We start from the raw sequence: 16,624 nt of genomic DNA, 5'->3' as shown, positions 1-16,624 counted from the left end.
TGTTTTAAAAGCTGGATTTTTTGTAATCAGATATATGTAACTACTACTCTCTCTTTCCATTTGCTTGTTTGATTTTGATTTGATACGGAGTTTAGAAAAGTAAAAAGGAGTTTTGAATCTTGTGGTCTTGATACGTAAAACGTATCAAAATGTCTTTTAATCTTGTGGTCTTAAGCATATTAGGTGGCAAGTTAGAATTAAGGAGCAGCCAAAAATTGCTTTTTTTTTTTTTACAGTAGAGGCATATATTTAAGCATATATACAGTAGAAGCATGCACCAAAAAAGAACAAAATAAATAAGTTTTTGAATTTCTTCTTCTACATAAAGTCCAAAGCAAAAAAATATTAATGACATGATCCTATTTGTTCAATGATTTATTTGGAACTGGATTCTTGTATTTCAATGATTCATCACTAGAACTCTTTTCATAACCAATAATTTGATGAGTTTCATCTTCTTGATCTTTGTTATGATAAAAAATGTTCTTGAATAAGTCTCCAATTCTCAAGTGAAGGTCTTTGAAGAACTTTAGGACCATATTCAATCTACGACCCGGCCCTACGCGCAGGCAACAACACTGGCTCTATGAAGTCAGAATCAAATTTTTATGTTGAATTTCCCACTTCAAGGGCGTGGAGTGAGTACTTTTAGCTACTTCTCTTGCTTCTTATAATGACGGCTATGTTTTCGTGACGAAAATGAAGGGAAGAGAGGATTTTGAATAAAAGACTAGTAAAAGTTTTGAGAAGTTGGGGATCTTTAGGAATTGAATTGGGATGTTTTATATCACAATTGTTTTATATAGTGGTTTACTTTTCTTGGTCAAGAGTAAGCAAATCTTATCAAAGACACTTTGACATTTTGACTTGGTCATTTCATGAAGCTAACTCATGATGGCTGGTATATATATATGAGGTGATAGTATTTAGTTAGGTAACATAATGGAAATATATCTGACTGCAAATCTAGAATGACGATTGAACCTTGTCCTTGACCTCAAGTAGTAGTTAGCAACATGGAAAGTCCATGCTAAGGAGCAAGGGAGAATTTATGAATGAAACAAGCAATGATGTGACGATAAACCTCTCATTCTTAGAGGTGTTTTAGTTTTTATTTTTTTTGGAGAAAGAAAAACATTTATTCTGTACATGGTGTTGTTCTATAATATAGCATTCTTTCTATGTTGTTCAGCATATGCACCAATTTTAGTGAAAAGAACCTCTTGGTTTCAACTTCATCTGAACTCAATACTTTCGACGCTAGAGATATTTATGTGTAAAAAATCACTAAAATTGCAACAAATAGTAGCTTGAAATCCAATGAGTTCAATTTAAAGGTAATTTGCTGACAAAGCTTATTGATTCCAGAAGACTTTACAAAATACACATCTAATACAAGAGACTTAAATATCTTGGTTACATGGCTACACCACTCACACTGGTCTCAAGAAACCATATTGGATGAAGAAACTAGAGCCTATCTCTTTATGAAATGTAGTGCTTTGAGCAATGCCAGCTATCTATACATGTTCGGTCTCAGATGAGAATCATAATGTGAGACAGGAAATGATGGAGGTTTACCTGTCTCATTCCTTGGAAGGGATCTTAAGAATACGTCTTCGCCTGAGGACAAGTTTGGCACTACAACAGGGCTTGATTTGGTTAGTGAGGATTCATATAGCGGACTCCAACTTGTTTGGGATTGAGACACAATAGTTGTTGTATTGGGACGGAAAGGATATGTGGGGTAGGTTGATTTACTAGAAAATGGATGACCAAAGCTCGAGGGAGGATTAAGGTAGTCGAATCCAGTGGTATATGGTAGACCTGTAATAGCATTTGATGGAGACTCCATGTAAGGGGTAGCTGAGAATTGATCATAGCCAGGTTCATGAAAATGATTCGCTGAACTGAACCTTGACGGAAAACCTTGGTAGCTGGCTGTTGTAGTTGCTTCAAATTGAAAATCTGTTGGTAGTCTAAAAAGGCCAGGGAATCCAGGAGGAATGTCTAATCTGTCCTCAATTTTAGCAGTAGGAATAGAATGTTCTATGGACGATCGGCCTTCTGCTGTTGGCGAGACGTTGATCTGTTGGCTAATAGAAAATTTAGCTTGTTCAAGTGCTCCCAGGATAGAACCTATGTTATCTGAAGCATCCCCAGAAACCAAGGCTTGTCCTGCTTGCAAACTGCTACCTCCAGAAGACGAGATACTATTCTCCAAGGGTTGTATAGGGGAACCATTAGAAGACGGTAACTGATGGTGACTATAAGCAGGTGTTGGGCCATCATTTTCTGGACAACTCCCATTAGATTCTGGAAGTGCAAATTCTGAAGCTGGGGACTCTGAATTAATAATTCTGCTGCAGTTCTGATCCTTCCTGCAGCTTGTACCGATATGCGGAGTGGATGGAACATTGTCTGTAACTCCATTAGTGGAGGGAGTATCAACTTCCTGGAATTTGTTAGCATGATTTTGCAAATTAATCATTTCAGCAGAATATGGTTGCTCAAATGCCTTCACGTCATCTCTTTCTTCAGTCACGTCCGAGTAATTTCCGGGGTCATATGAATCCTGAGTAGTTTATGAAAGTCAACTGAAATGAATAGTGAAGGTGCGTACTGGACTAAAGCAAAAGCAGCAAAATGCATCAAGACCACAAATAGAAGCAAAACTAACAGTACAAGTTAAGGAATATGTGATCAACCGACCAACTACACATCAATCTCAGACTATTTGAGATGAGCTATATGGATTTTTGTTTTCCATATAGAGGTTCATCATGGTTTGACCATTTTCATGCTGGCCAACCAACCGCAATCCGAATCCTTCATCCGAGCTTCAGAAGGTCACATGAATAAACAAGTAAACGACGTATCTTCATCCATGACTAGACCCAACATGGACAGATGACCGGAACATATCAGTAGCATTCCCGTTATTACTTTAGAATAACACCACCGAAGCCGGTACTTAAAATCTTGACAAACTTAACTCTACAAACCAGAATATAGCATTAGATTATAGCTCAATTATGGAGAAAATAAGATAGTATTAAAAAATAACTATGACATGAGTAGATTAATCAGGAATTCCCTCATTATTTGCCGGTTATGTTCTTAAGTATATTAGTCTAATGACGATCTTCAACATCAGTGTCTTTGCACAGATCAAGTAGCCAACAGATGAATAATATGCACGTGCTTGATCAAAAATTCATATATACCTGTGCATAGTTATTCTCTCTATACTTTTCTTCCCATTCTCTTTGGGCTTTTTCCTCAGCTTCATATTTCCCTATAAGCTGCGCCTTATGCTGCAAAGCTCTTTCCATGCCTTCATCACTCTCATCGGCTTTCCTTTGATTTTCCGACATCTCTGAAGTAGGTAAATGAAGTTGATCGTTCACATCATTATTTCCAGCACTGTCCATTAAGGATTGATGCCCATTATTAGCAAAAGAAGGAAGATGCTCGGGGGGGCATTCATCAGTGACCGTTCTGGTCCACAAAAGAAATGAGGTTAAAAAATGAAAGATGATAAAGAGAAAGATGCTTAAAGTGACTTTACTGATCTAAATGCACAAGGAGATATGCATGTAGCTAGTGAAAATAGGTATCAGGAATTGACCAAACATAATCATAACTGAAACTTCCCCTCTCCCCTCACCTCCAAAGCAATATCCCAAAAAGAATATATTCTTCCCTCGGGAAGCAGATAGTACAATGCAATGAAGTAGGCATGAGCAGAAATAATAATAATAATAGGCCAAGATATCAAGGATTAGGGCCTAGGGGATTCAGATATTGACATTTCTGAATAAAGCCTTCCTGAAGTTCCTGCGAGATAAAGTCGAGCTAAATGTGACCCTGTCACTCAATCAAGACTTCCAAATTAAAAGATATAAGCATCATGATATGTTATACTCCAATCAGTGAGATTATTGAAGAACTTACTTGGTGTTACTGCGCCTTATCCGTCGGCATGATTTTCCAGCCTGTTTTGGCGAAGAAGTCCCAGTTGACGCGAAACTACCAGACCTCCTCCAGGCAGAATCAGTATATCTGTTCCTCTCAAAAGATGGCAAAGAATGTTTACCACTTTTCCACGACAAACTTCTGCCAGTTGATGGAGAAGATATAATCTCGGAGCTTGAGATGTCTGCATCATTTTCTCTTTCTTTCACATTTGATGGATCTGGCTTATGCTCATTTCTGTTGTCAGTGGAGTCAGCACCTTTAGAATTAGAGAAAATTGCTTCCTGATCAGAGCCTGAATCAAATTCCTCCGAAGCATCAGTTATTCCTTCATTCTCTAAGATGGATAGAACAGCTGCTGTGGCCTTCTCAGCCTTCTTTCTTTGTAGTGACACAATCTTTAGCTGATCTTCCAATTCCAAGACCTATAATACATTAATTACAAAACATTCATATTTCCCACTGCAATGACGGAAACTCTTGGAACGGGGAATGATCAATTAGATGTTGGTAAAATAAACTACGCGCGTGATGTGCAGAGGAAGGAAGAAAGATTCAACATTTTGGTGCTTATGCACTGGTAAACTACTAACCCTCTCAGCTAGTTCATCAGCTCTCTGCCTTGCTGTTTGTGAGACAGACCTTTCAGCCGATAATCGTGCTCGGAGAAATTCAATCGTCATACTCGAATTTTCCATGCCAACACTTTTCCTGATCATGGAAAAATATAACATATTAGGATCCATTATTAAATAACAATTAACTCAATAGACAGAAGAGAACAAAATATTCGACAGCATATGAAAACACCACCAAAGTTCGGATCTTTTCAAGAACTCAACGAGATTGTATACCTAGAGACATTGATACCCCCCTTCTCACCACTCCCTCTCCCTCCCAATTGGGGATTCCCTCTCTCATCTTTCTTCTTCATCAATGGAGAGTAAGCATTTCCGTACTTCATCTCATAGAGAACCTTATGCTTCCTGCAAGTGATATTCTCTGTAAAACAACAGAGATTGAATTCCATTTATGACTTCATACAACAATAACAACTACACTTCAGTCCCAAACACGTTGGAGTCAGCTATATGAATCCCCACTTATTCATTTAAGCTCATTACTTCGTAGGCAAACAAAAAAGATTTAGCTCTTGAATGAATCATTATACTAAGTCTATCACTACTATCCAAGATATTGTTGGAAAAATAATATTTCCAGCAGCTTTTCCGCTTTCTTTGCACTGAACCAGAAAGAAACAAGAAATATACCAACCACATCTCATATCCAAATCCCCATCTCCATCTTAATAAAAGAAAACATTTTTACTTCTTCCGCTTACTTGTGCTGCACTAGCAGGGCTAAAAACACAATCTTTACTGGGGTTTTGCTGTAAAGAGCTGTGGTAAAGCAATCAAAACTAACCCCCAGATAGAAAATATGCCAAAATCTAACACTTCATAAGTACACAGATGTATATACTCATATAGAAATGTCTACAAAGCACATATGACTCAGTACCTCTGATCTTGATCTTTTTTCCCATTACTTGTCATCTTGTAAAATTCAGCTCAAAATCCAGCTCCTGAATAAAACAGCACCCAAAAAAATCATTTGAATGTCCCAAATAGTAAGAACCAAAGAACCCATCAAGATTTTTTTCAGAAAAAAAAAAAAACAAGAATACTAGTAAACATAATAAGACAAATAATTGAATAAAAAATTGAACTTTCTTCATCTTCAATAAAGAAACAATTTTTACTGGATATTTGCTCTAAAAAGATGTTATAAAGCAAACAAAACTAAACCCCAGATAGAAAATATGCCTAAATCTAACAGTACATACATAAAGATTCAGTACCTCTATTCTTGATCTTTTTTTCCCATCTTGTTAAATTAAGTCAAAGTTCAGCTCCTGCAAATAAATGAAGTGAATAAAACAGCACCCAAACACACAAAATCAAAGATTTTTTCAGAAAAAAAGTTGAAATCAAGAATGCTTAGTTAAAGATTTGAACTTTATCCACCTTGAAATTGAACCTGATTACAGTTTTTTTTTTTTTGAGACCCTAAAAGGGAGTAGTTGAAATCTTGCTTTACTATAGTGTGTTGGCATGAGTTTCTGAAAAGGGTAGCTTTGGAAATGAAAAAAGCAACTTGTATATTTCACCACAATGCGAATTTTAATAGCTCAGTTAATTAACGAATATTCGATTTGAAAAACGAATATTCGTTTCTTACCTTATCTTTTTCTTTTCTCTAAATATAAGAAAGTTCGAGTTCAATATTTTTAACTAAATTTATATACCATTAAGATAAATATTTTTTAGATCAACATGTCTTATGATGCATTACTGAGAATGTTCCACTCTTAACAAAATATCTCGAATTCGAGATTGAATATGAAGAAAATTTTATTGAAATCGAATTTTTTTTTATTGGAATTGTCAAATATCTCGAATTCAAGCTTGAATATGAAGAAATTTTTATTAAAACCGAAGAAAATTTTATTGAAATCGTCACCGTTCGAGTAAAAACAAAAAAAAACCTACTCTTTATATGTATATGTATATATAAAAAAGCTCCTACTTTAAAAACCTTATCCCTCTCTCTATTTCTCTCTACCATTTTTACAAAATATCACTGGAAAAATACATGCTCTTTCCGGCGCCGGTAGTAAAGTAAACCGGAAAAAAGTGACGGCGGCCGGTGCTCTGGTTTTAACTGAGTTTCTCTTCATACAAAGTTAGCTTCTTTGGTTCTTTTCATTCTTCATTTCAGGTATAAGCCCTAAAATTGTTATTTCATTTGCATTTGCTTTAATGGTTTGTAATTTCTGTGTGAAAGTTTCCTACTAATATTTTTGAAATAGGTTTATGTGTAAAACAGGTAATAAAAATCACAACTTTTTTATAATTTAAAGAATATTAGTATAGTATTGCAACTTAGAAAACTTTTTGTATGTTATTGGAATTAAATGTTGAGTTAATCTTATCAAATTTAGATCCTTAGATTAGTCAAATTGACACTCGAGATACGAATAGTGATGATTAGTTTGGGAAAGAAGGAGTTATATTTGTTATAAGAAGAAACAATTGAAGGTATAATGCTAGTAAATTGGATTGAAGTGATGTAGGCAAAGTGATAGTTTCTTGTAGAAGTAATTGCCACATATAAAATTGAAGGGGTTGAGTTAAGTGCATGTTAGCAAATTTCTGGGTGTATAAATTGAAATATGTGCTAACATAAGTTGCTTTGCAAATTCTTTGTATTTTCGATCATTTAATATGATTCAGAATCTTAGTATTAATTTGCATAAATGGACAAAGTATCTTGTTTTGTAATGAACATGAATAGAGCAGAATTGACACAAAGGATTCATATAGCATGCCCCTACTAGTATGGGATTTGGTCATAGTTGAACTTGAATATGTATATCTTAATATCATGTGTCGTGGACTCGTTCTCATGTTTTGTGTCTTTTTTTGTTAGATTTATGTGTTTTTGGATTTAGAAACTGTAAATTAACTGAATGAAGTTTCAATTTAGGGGTTGTAATCCAAATATTGAAGCACAAAAACCATTTCAACCCCTTCTCTCCTGCTCAGAGTACATCTATCTGTATGTGTTCTTCAATTCAAAAATGCAAATCTCACTAGCCACTACAATACCAAAAGTACCTTCATTCTCCACATTTTACCCTTCCACCTCAAACCAAACTCAATATAATGTTCAAAAACCAAGCCATGGTATCTCAAAGCAAACACACATCAGTCTTCCAGCTCCATGTGCTGTCAAAAGCTCCTCTACCGGCTTCTTGTCTGCCATTGAGAGAGCTATAGAGGAAGAAGAGTATAGAAAAGCCAGGGCTGAGGTAATCCGCAAAGGGTTAAATGTTGAAGGCTATTCAATTGAAGGACACTCGATTGGTGGGCATGAGACCTGTGTTATTGTGCCACAACTAAAGGCTGCTTTTGATATTGGGAGATGTCCTTCAAGGGCCGTTCATCAAAACTTCTTGTTTATCACTCACGCGCATCTTGACCACATTGTAAGTTTTTCTTCTGTTAATTCTATGCTTTGAGCAATCAATGTTCTCAGAAAGAAGAAATTTGTTTTAGTTACGTAATAATCCATGGGCCTATGCACAATTCGTGGTGCAAATAACACACTTCTTATGGCTTGATTTGAACTTTGTAGCCAGTGTTGACTTTTGCTTTATCTTCTGATTCAGGGTGGACTTCCTATGTATATTGCTACTCGCGGTTTGTACGGCTTGAAGCCCCCGACTGTCTTTGTGCCTCCTCCCATAAAAGAGGATGTAGAAAAGTTGCTAGATGTTCATAGATCTATGAGTCAGGTGGAACTGAACTTGGATCTGATTGCTTTAGATGTAGGTAAATATTCTGTTTTTTTTACATGCTTTACTTCTCCATTGAGTTTTCTTATCTCCACATTTAAAATGTATTTGCAACTTTGAACTCAGGGGAAACATATGAGATGCGGAATGACCTGGTAGTAAGGCCAGTTAGAACTCACCATGTTATTCCTAGCCAGGTTTGTTTGCATCAATTCTACAGGGTACTTTGAAACCTTTCATTTCAAGTTATAGACTTATTATTTCATTCTTGGGTTTTCCAGGGCTATGTGATATACTCAGTTAGAAAGAAGCTGAAGAAGCAATACATTCATCTAGAGGGGAAAAAAATTGAGAAACTGAAGAAATCGGGTGTTCAGGTTCATAAGTTGTTACATAACTTGTGTGATAGAGTGGTGACTGAAATTATTTCTTGTCTAATGAAAATTATCATTTGTTAGATTACAGATAGTGTGTTGTGTCCAGAAGTAGCCTTCACGGGAGATACAGCATCGGATTTTTATCTTGATCCTCGCAGTGCTGATGCCTTGCGGGCAAAAGTTCTTATAACTGAGGTATAGCTGAATGGATAAGCATTTAAGTTAATTGGTATAACCATGTTCAAGCAGTGTCCTCTGTGGGTTTCGGCATTTTGTTAATTGACATATTCTACTCTCAAACTAATGCTTAATTGGTACTGATTGTTTTAGTTCAGATGAGTTATCTTGTAATTAATCTCCTTCTAACTCCTTGAGTGACTAAAAGTATAGGTATAGGGTTAAATATTATTTTATTTAGGCCGATCTATATTGTGTTCATTGAGGATAGGCCCAAACTGTATGTGCTGTAGCTTTGCTGCTTATCTTGCTAACTTTCTTAGTTTGTATGTTGATTCCTTCTAGACTTTATTGGCTGAGTTTTAATCGTTATAGGCCTAAAAGGTAACAAGAAATAGGAAAGGACACCAAAGTGGCTTCTTACGTATATGGTCTGAACAACAGTTGTGCAGTTTACCTTGATGTTTTTATTAGTTTTCCATGGATATAGAAAATCAAGTAGCTTCTTTTACAGTATTTCATTTTAGTTTCCTCTTGTTTCTGTACTTTGGGGTTCAATTTGCTACTTTTGTCCTTAAACGACATAAAGAGTGGAAAAACATGATTAATTAGCGCGAAGATGCTGTGACCTCTGTGTAGTTTTTTACTCCGATTGATTGCATGGCTATGATGTACAGCTCTAGCATCTTACTTGGTTAACTGATTGACTGAACATATTCATCTCTCTCGAAAATGCTGTTAGATTTCAAGTACATAAACCTTGAGGCTGCAGGCCTGCAGCAGCAGCAAAAATGAAAAATAATATCAAAAAGATAAAAGTCCATACTGTATTACGAACTTGAGTTCCTTTAGCAACATACTTAAAAGGATGAATTGTTGTGTGTTTAGCAACATACTTAAAGCAAACTTACCTGATTATTGTGTCCATGGATTAGCTGGCAAATGTTGAGGGACTTTGTCTTTAGGTCACAAGTTTGAGCCTTGCGTCAAGTGAACTAACTCAGGCATTTAACCGAAAAGGGGTGGGCATTCTCCGTATTTTGAAGGGTACAGTTGGCCAAAGAATTAGCTTCAGACGGATTTCTTGGTCATAAAAAGAGAGAGAGAGAGAGAGAGAGTCAAATACATGAAAGGTAGATATGTTCTTTTTGGCATAAATACATAATCAACTTTTGGAGTCTCCATTAAAGGCAAACTGGTTTATCCTTGTAATTTTTATTATTGACTTAGTGAAAAATCGAATGGTCAGTAGAGGAAACAATTAGAACAATTTCTTAACTCACTTCATGGAAGCATTTGCCATGACTTCTTCACTCCTGTTAATTCTTTTTTTCCTTGAGCCGAGAGTCTTATCAGAAACAGCCCCTCTACCTCCCGAGGTAGGAATAAGGTCTGCGTACACTTTACCCTCCCAGACCCCACTTATGGGATTACATTGGGTATGTTGTTGTACCTTATGGAAGCATTTTGATGCTGCAGTTAGGATCGAGCTTTAATCTCATCCTGAGGACGTATTTCTCTTTGACAGGCAACTTTCTTGGATGACAATTGCAGTGTTGAGCATGCACGAGAGCACGGTCATACCCATCTATACGAGGTATACCTGAATCATTGAAACACTTACATAATATTTATCATGATGTTGGATACAACTCTTCCAACTTTTGGTGTTGCAGATAATGGAGCAAGCAAACTGGATACGGAACAAAACACTCGTTTTAACCCATTTTTCACCACGCTACAGTGTTGAGGTAGTCTACTCGGTCTCAACCTTAGTGTTTTCAGTTTTATTCAACTTCTTCCTTGTTTTATCACCCACTCCTATGCTTATATGCTTTCAAATTCGATTTATTTTGATAGAAGAACCCCATCCCACACCAAACCACACTTACTTATTCTATGGTTAGATATATTTCGAGGTGAAAACACACACGTTAATTAACCATTGTTAAGTGATGAAAGTGCATGCACATATCTTGTTAATATTGATTTGGTGTAAACGTCGAACGTGTGCGAATTCCCTCCTCCTCTCGGAATTCTCCTAATAACATTTTCCCTCATCGATTACAGGAAATCCGGCAAGGTATATCAAAGTTGCAACCCCAGATATCAGCCAAAGTGGTTGCGTTAACTGAGGGCTTCAAATCAATGCATTTGTAGCTATTTTTTCTGGTTAGAGCCTCTTGGTCCGTCATTATACCTCGAGATGATTAGAATAGATTCGTAGATCAAATCGACTATTTCGTTTTAAATTCAAAATATTTTCATAGAGTTTATTCATATCAACATTTTGTATAGAAGTTATGATCTCAGCAATAATGTCTTGTGAAGAAATGTTGTCGTACCCGTGTCGGATCCTCCGAAAATGCTCTAGTTTTGAAGGATCTAACACGAACCTGATGACATTTTTGATGAGTCCGAACAACATAGTTATAAAGAGCTTCATTACATAATCACTTTCACACTCACAATAATTCTATTAATAGCTTCATTACACGATCACTTTCACACACAATAGTACTATAAAGAGCTCCATTACACGATCACTTTTACACACAATAGTACTATAGTACAATCACTTTCACACACAACATAGTACTATAAAGTTAAAGTTGCTCGGACTCTCCAAAAATGTTGTCGTACTCGTGTCGGATCCTTCGAAAAATGCACTAGTTTTAAAGGATCCGATACGCACCTAATGGCATTTTTGAAGACTCCGAACATAGCTGTAAAGAGCTTCATTACACAATCACTTTCACACTCACTCATTTTACTAATAGCTTCACTACACAATCACTTCCGCACAATCACATTCACATAGAGAGAGTGAGAGAAAGAACACAAGAGAAGTCATGGCTATAGAACATGAAACAACAAAGCTAAGAGTTCTAATGTTTCCATACTTAGCTTATGGACATATCACACCTTTCTTTGAGGTAGCCAAGAAACTCTCAGATAGAGGCTTCACCATTGATTTGTGTTCAACTCCCATTAATCTTAGTTACATCAAGAAGAAAATCCCACACAAGTACTCTTGTTCAAATCAGCTAGTGGAATTCCATTTACCATACATGTCTGAACTTCCTCCTCATTACCACACAACAAATGGCCTCCCACTCCATCTTCAATCCACCCTCTACAAAGCCCTCATGATATCAGAACTACAACTTTACCAAATCCTGAAAGATACAAAGTCAGATGTGTTAATAGTTGATACAATGCAACCATGGGCAGCAAGGGTGGCATTAAGTCTCAACATCCCAATAATAAGACTTTGCCTTTCAAGTTTAGCAATGTGTTGTTACTTTGGCCATTTCTATCTCAAGGACTATGAGAAACTTATAGAGTATCCCTATGATGTTGATGTGAATGAAGAAGGTGATAGAGTCATTCTTGTGAATAGCTCTAGAGCAATATAAGGAAAGTACATAGATTATATGTCTGAAGTAGGCAGAACAAAGATCCTGCCTACTGGAGTAGTAATTCAAGATGTTGAAGATATGGAGGAAACATAACTCATTAAATGGCTTGGGAAGCAAAAAGAACATTCAACTCTGTATGTCTCATTTGGGAGTAAGAATTTCTTGTCAAAGGAACAAATGCAAGAAGTAGCTTATGGATTAGAGGTTAGTAATATTCATTTCATATGGGTTGTAAGGTTTCCAAGAGGGAGAATGTAAGATTGCTAAGGGAGAAAGAGATGGATGGAGTTGTTGAGGTGATAAAACAGCTTTGTGAGAAGAATCAATCCAAAAATGCCTAACATGATGTATTCAAGAGATAACAAAGATCTTTATATGTCATTTGATGGTGATATGAACAAACTCACTTTGTTTCTCTTTTCCACAATTTTCAGAAGCAAGTTGATTTTGCTTCACATGTTAAAGCATTTGAAGGTGCTATACTTCCCACTTCACAAAAGCTTGTCACAATTTGTTTCTCGAGAACTTTAACTAACATTTCACCGATATGAGAAAACATGCAACTGGTAGGAAGTGTTATATAAGTTGCCAATTTTTAAGTTCAAACGAGCCCAAAAGCAGAAAATATCAAATTTTATCGATTTTCATGTGTTATAGTCCATGAATTTTTGGTGGTTCGGGATTCTGAAATTTTTTTGCCAAAATTTTTCATGGACGTCTATTACAACCTTATTAATGGCGTTAGTTGGTCCTGAGGGAAAAACACGCACATTTTCAAGTTCAAAAGAGTCGCAAGGCAGAAAATATCAGATTTTATCGATTTTCGTGTGCAATAGTTAATTGATTTTTGGCAATTCGGGATTCCAAAATTTTTCGTGGACGTCCCTACAACTTTATCAATGGTGTCAGTTGGTCCTGAGGGGTAAACGACACATTTTCAAGTTTAAACGAGCCTCAAAGAAGGAAAAACCAAATTTTACTGATCTTTGCCTGCTATAGTTCATGGATTTTTTGTGATACGATTCCAAAAAATTTTGCCAAAATTTTTCATGGACGTATGTTTCGACCTTATTAATGGAGTAAGTTGGTCCCGAGGGGAAAACGGGCCAATTTTAAAGTTCAATCGTACTCCAAAGTAGGAAATTTAAATTTTATCGATTTTCATTTACTATAGTCCATGGATTTTTGGTGGTCCGAGATTTCAGAATTTTTTTACCGAAATTTTTCATAAACATTCGTTACAACCTTATTTATGGCGTCAGTTTGTCCCGAGGGGCAAACAAGCGCATTTTATAATTCAAACAAACCCCAAAGTAGGAAAAAACAGATTTTACCAATTTTCATGTGAGAGAATTTCGAAAAATTTTGCCAAATTTTTTCTTGAACGTACATTTCGACCTTATTAATGGAACCAATTGGTCTCGAGGGGTAAATGGGCTAATTTTCAAGTTCAAACGAGCTTCAAGGCAAGCAATATCATATTTTACCAATTTTCATGTGTTATAGAACACGAAAATCGATAAAATGGGGGTCTACCTACTTTGGGGCTCGTTTGACCTTTAAAATGGGTCGTTTTGACCGTCAGAGCCAATTAGCTCCATAGCTAACGTCTTAACGGACGTCCACGAAAATTTTGAAAAAAAAGACGTCGAAATTATGGATCACCAAAAATTCATGGACACGAAAATCGACAAAATTGTGGATTTACCTACTTCGAGACTCGTTTGACCTTGAAAATGGGTCGTTTTGGCCGTCAGGGCTAACTAGCTCCATAGCTAACGTCTTAATGGACTGCAAAAAATTTGGGCAAAAAAAAGGTCAGAATTTTGGATCATCAAAAAAGATCGTGGCTTATAGCAAACGAAAATCGGCAAAATGAGGGGTTTACCTGCTCCGGCGCTCATTTGACCTTCAAAATGGTCTGTTTTGGCCGTCAGGGCAACTGACTCCATATATACGTCTTAACGGACGTCCACGAAGAATTTGTGCAAATAAGATGTTATAATTTTGGATACCAAAAATTCATGGACTATAGTACACGAAAATTGACAAAATGGGATATATATTCTTCGGGGCTTGTTTAACCTTGAAGATTTACTGTTTTGACTGTCAGGGCCAACATGCTCCATAGTAACGCTTTAACGAATATCCACAAAAATTTGGGCAGAAAAGACGTCGGAATTCCAAATCACAAAAAATTCATGGACTATGGCACATGAAAATCGGTAAAATGGGGGGTTTACCTGCTTCGGGTCTTTTGACCTTCAAAATGGGTCGTTTAGGTTATCAGGTCCAACAGGTTCCATATATAACGTTTTAACGGACATCCACAAAAAATTTGGGCAAAAACGACATCGAAATTCTGGAATTTAAAAAAGATCGTGAATCATAGCACACGAAAATTGGCAAAATAATGGGTTTACCTACTCTGAGGCTTGTTTGACCTTCAAAATGGTTTGTTTTGGCCATCAGGGCCAACTAGCTCTATAGTTTACGTCTTAACAGACGTCCATGAAAAATTTGGGCGAAAAAAGATGTCAAAATTTAGGATCACCAAAAATCCATGGACTATAGCACACGAAAATCGGTAAAATGGGGGATTTACATTCTTCGGGGATCATTTGACCTTCAAAATGGGTCGTTTTGGCCGTTAGGACCAGTTGGATCCATAACTAACGTCCTAATGGACCTAAAAGAATTGGACAAAAAGACGTTGAAATTCTGGATCACCAAAAAAGATCGTAGACTATAGCACATGAAAATCGGCAAAATGAGGGGTTCACCTGCTCAAGGGCTCGTTTGACCTTCAGAATGATCTTGTTTGGCCATTAGGGCAACTGACTCCATGGATAACGTTTAATAGACGTCCAAAAAAAATTGGGCAATATAAGATGTTGGAAGTCCATATCATCAAAAATCTATGGACTATAGTACAAGAAAATTGGTAAAATGGGGTATACTTGCTTCGGGGCTTGTTTGACCTTTAAAATAGGTCATTTTTGCCGTCAGAACCAACTGCGTCCATATATAACGTCTTAACAAACGTATATAAAAATTTGGGTAGAAAAGACGTCGGAATTCCGAATCAACAAAAATTCATGGCCTAGCACACGAAAATCGGTAAAATAGGAAATTTACCTGTTTCGGGGCTCGTTTAACCTGCAAAATGACCTGTTTTAGCTGTCAGAGCCAACTGATTCCATAGATAACATTTAAACGAATGTCCACAATAAATTTGGACACAAAAGACGTCGAAATTCTAGATCACCATAAAAGATCGTGGACTATAGCACACGAAAATCATCAAAATGAGGGGTTTAGGACACAAAAATTGGTAATATAGGCCTTTGCCTTCTTTGAGCTCATTTGACCTTGAAAATTCACTATTTTCCCCGTGGGACGAACTAGTTTCTTTTCTAAAGTCTTAAAGGACGTCCATGAAAAATTTCGGCCATTTTGTTTTGGTATTTCAGGATCAAAAATAAATATATGGGCTGTAGCACAAAAAAATTGATAAAATACGGCTTTGCTTGCTTTGAGGCTTATTTGAGCTTTAAAATGCACTATTTTCCCCGTGGGACGAACTAGTTCCATATCTAAGATCTTAACTGATGTCCATGAAAAGTTTCAGCCATTTTGTTTCTGGATTTCATGATAAAAAAATTCATGCGCTACAACACACGAAAATTGATAAATTTTGCCTTTGCATGCTTTGGGACTCGTTGAACTGAAAAATGCACTGTTTTTTTTCGCGGGACGAACTGATTCCATTTCAAAGGTCTTAACGGATGTTCATGAAAAAATTCGACCATTTTGTTTCGAGATTTACTGATTAAAAAAATCGATGGTCTATAGCACATGATAATCAATAATATCTGCCTTTGCCAGCTTTGGGGTTCGTTTGAACTTAAAATGCACCATTTTTCCACGGCGGACGAACTGGTTCCATTTCATTAGTCTTAACGGACGTTCATGAAAACTTTTAGCCATTTTGTTTGTATTTCCAGATTAAAAAAGTCCAAGGGTTATAGCACATGGAAATCAATAAAATATGTCTTTCCCTGCTTTGGGGCTCGTTTGAACTGGAAAATGCACCATATTTTCTCGCGAGACGAACTGGTTTCATTTCTATGGTCTTAACAAACGTCCATGAAAAATTTCCTTCATTTTATTTCGGAATTTCCGAATTAAAAAAATACATGAGTTATAGCACACAAAAATCTGTAAAATCTGTCTTTGTTTGCTTCGAGGCTCGTTTGAACTTTCAAATACACAATTTTGCGTGTGGGACGAACTGATTTCATTTTTAA

General features: G+C 36.4%; 2 protein-coding genes across 5 annotated transcripts; one reads left to right on the top strand and one right to left on the bottom strand.

Moving 5' to 3' along the window:
* Positions 1-1,306: 1,306 nt before the first annotated feature.
* LOC107020712 lies at positions 1,307-6,126 on the bottom strand. 4 transcript variants are annotated; one of them, XM_015221173.2, is made up of 8 exons: positions 6,006-6,126; positions 5,840-5,893; positions 5,500-5,563; positions 4,833-4,980; positions 4,572-4,689; positions 3,958-4,403; positions 3,228-3,501; positions 1,307-2,575 (listed from the first exon to the last, which is right to left on the bottom strand). In XM_015221173.2, the coding sequence occupies exons 3-8, from the start codon at positions 5,522-5,524 to the stop codon at positions 1,517-1,519; spliced, it is 2,070 nt and encodes a 689-aa protein (XP_015076659.1). In that variant the 5' UTR covers positions 5,525-5,563; positions 5,840-5,893; positions 6,006-6,126; the 3' UTR covers positions 1,307-1,516. The 4 variants fall into 4 exon arrangements, with proteins under 4 accessions (XP_015076659.1, XP_015076661.1, XP_015076660.1 ...); XM_015221175.2 differs by having other exon boundaries at positions 3,228-3,426; XM_015221174.2 differs by having other exon boundaries at positions 4,833-4,964.
* A 438-nt stretch (positions 6,127-6,564) lies between these two features.
* On the top strand, positions 6,565-11,205 carry LOC107020890 (tRNase Z TRZ2, chloroplastic). Its single transcript, XM_015221416.2, has 9 exons — positions 6,565-6,759; positions 7,528-8,029; positions 8,213-8,375; positions 8,465-8,535; positions 8,620-8,715; positions 8,797-8,910; positions 10,421-10,489; positions 10,569-10,643; positions 10,963-11,205. Exons 2-9 carry the CDS (start codon positions 7,622-7,624, stop codon positions 11,050-11,052), a joined length of 1,086 nt encoding a protein of 361 aa, XP_015076902.1. The 5' UTR covers positions 6,565-6,759; positions 7,528-7,621; the 3' UTR covers positions 11,053-11,205.
* The last annotated feature ends 5,419 nt before the right edge of the window (positions 11,206-16,624 follow it).

Source organism: Solanum pennellii, chromosome 5 (assembly GCF_001406875.1).
Source record: "Solanum pennellii chromosome 5, SPENNV200".
Classification (NCBI taxonomy): Eukaryota; Viridiplantae; Streptophyta; class Magnoliopsida; order Solanales; family Solanaceae; genus Solanum; species Solanum pennellii.
Note: the sequence above shows the minus strand (reverse complement) of the source record. Positions and strands in the feature narration are given on the sequence as shown.

Excerpts from the sequence above, each read along its gene's own strand:
- LOC107020712 (XM_015221173.2), bottom strand. The coding sequence starts at position 5,524 with ATGGGAAAAAAGATCAAGATCAGAG. Across the intron at positions 4,981-5,499 it reads AAAAAAGATCAAGATCAGAG|AGAATATCACTTGCAGGAAG; the intron begins GTACTGAGTCAT and ends GTTGTTTTACAG. Across the intron at positions 3,502-3,957 it reads ATAAGGCGCAGTAACACCAA|AACGGTCACTGATGAATGCC; the intron begins GTAAGTTCTTCA and ends TTTGTGGACCAG.
- LOC107020890 (XM_015221416.2), top strand. The coding sequence starts at position 7,622 with ATGCAAATCTCACTAGCCACTACAATACCAAAAGTACCTTCATTCTCC. Across the intron at positions 8,030-8,212 it reads ACGCGCATCTTGACCACATT|GGTGGACTTCCTATGTATAT; the intron begins GTAAGTTTTTCT and ends CTTCTGATTCAG. Across the intron at positions 8,716-8,796 it reads TGAAGAAATCGGGTGTTCAG|ATTACAGATAGTGTGTTGTG; the intron begins GTTCATAAGTTG and ends ATCATTTGTTAG.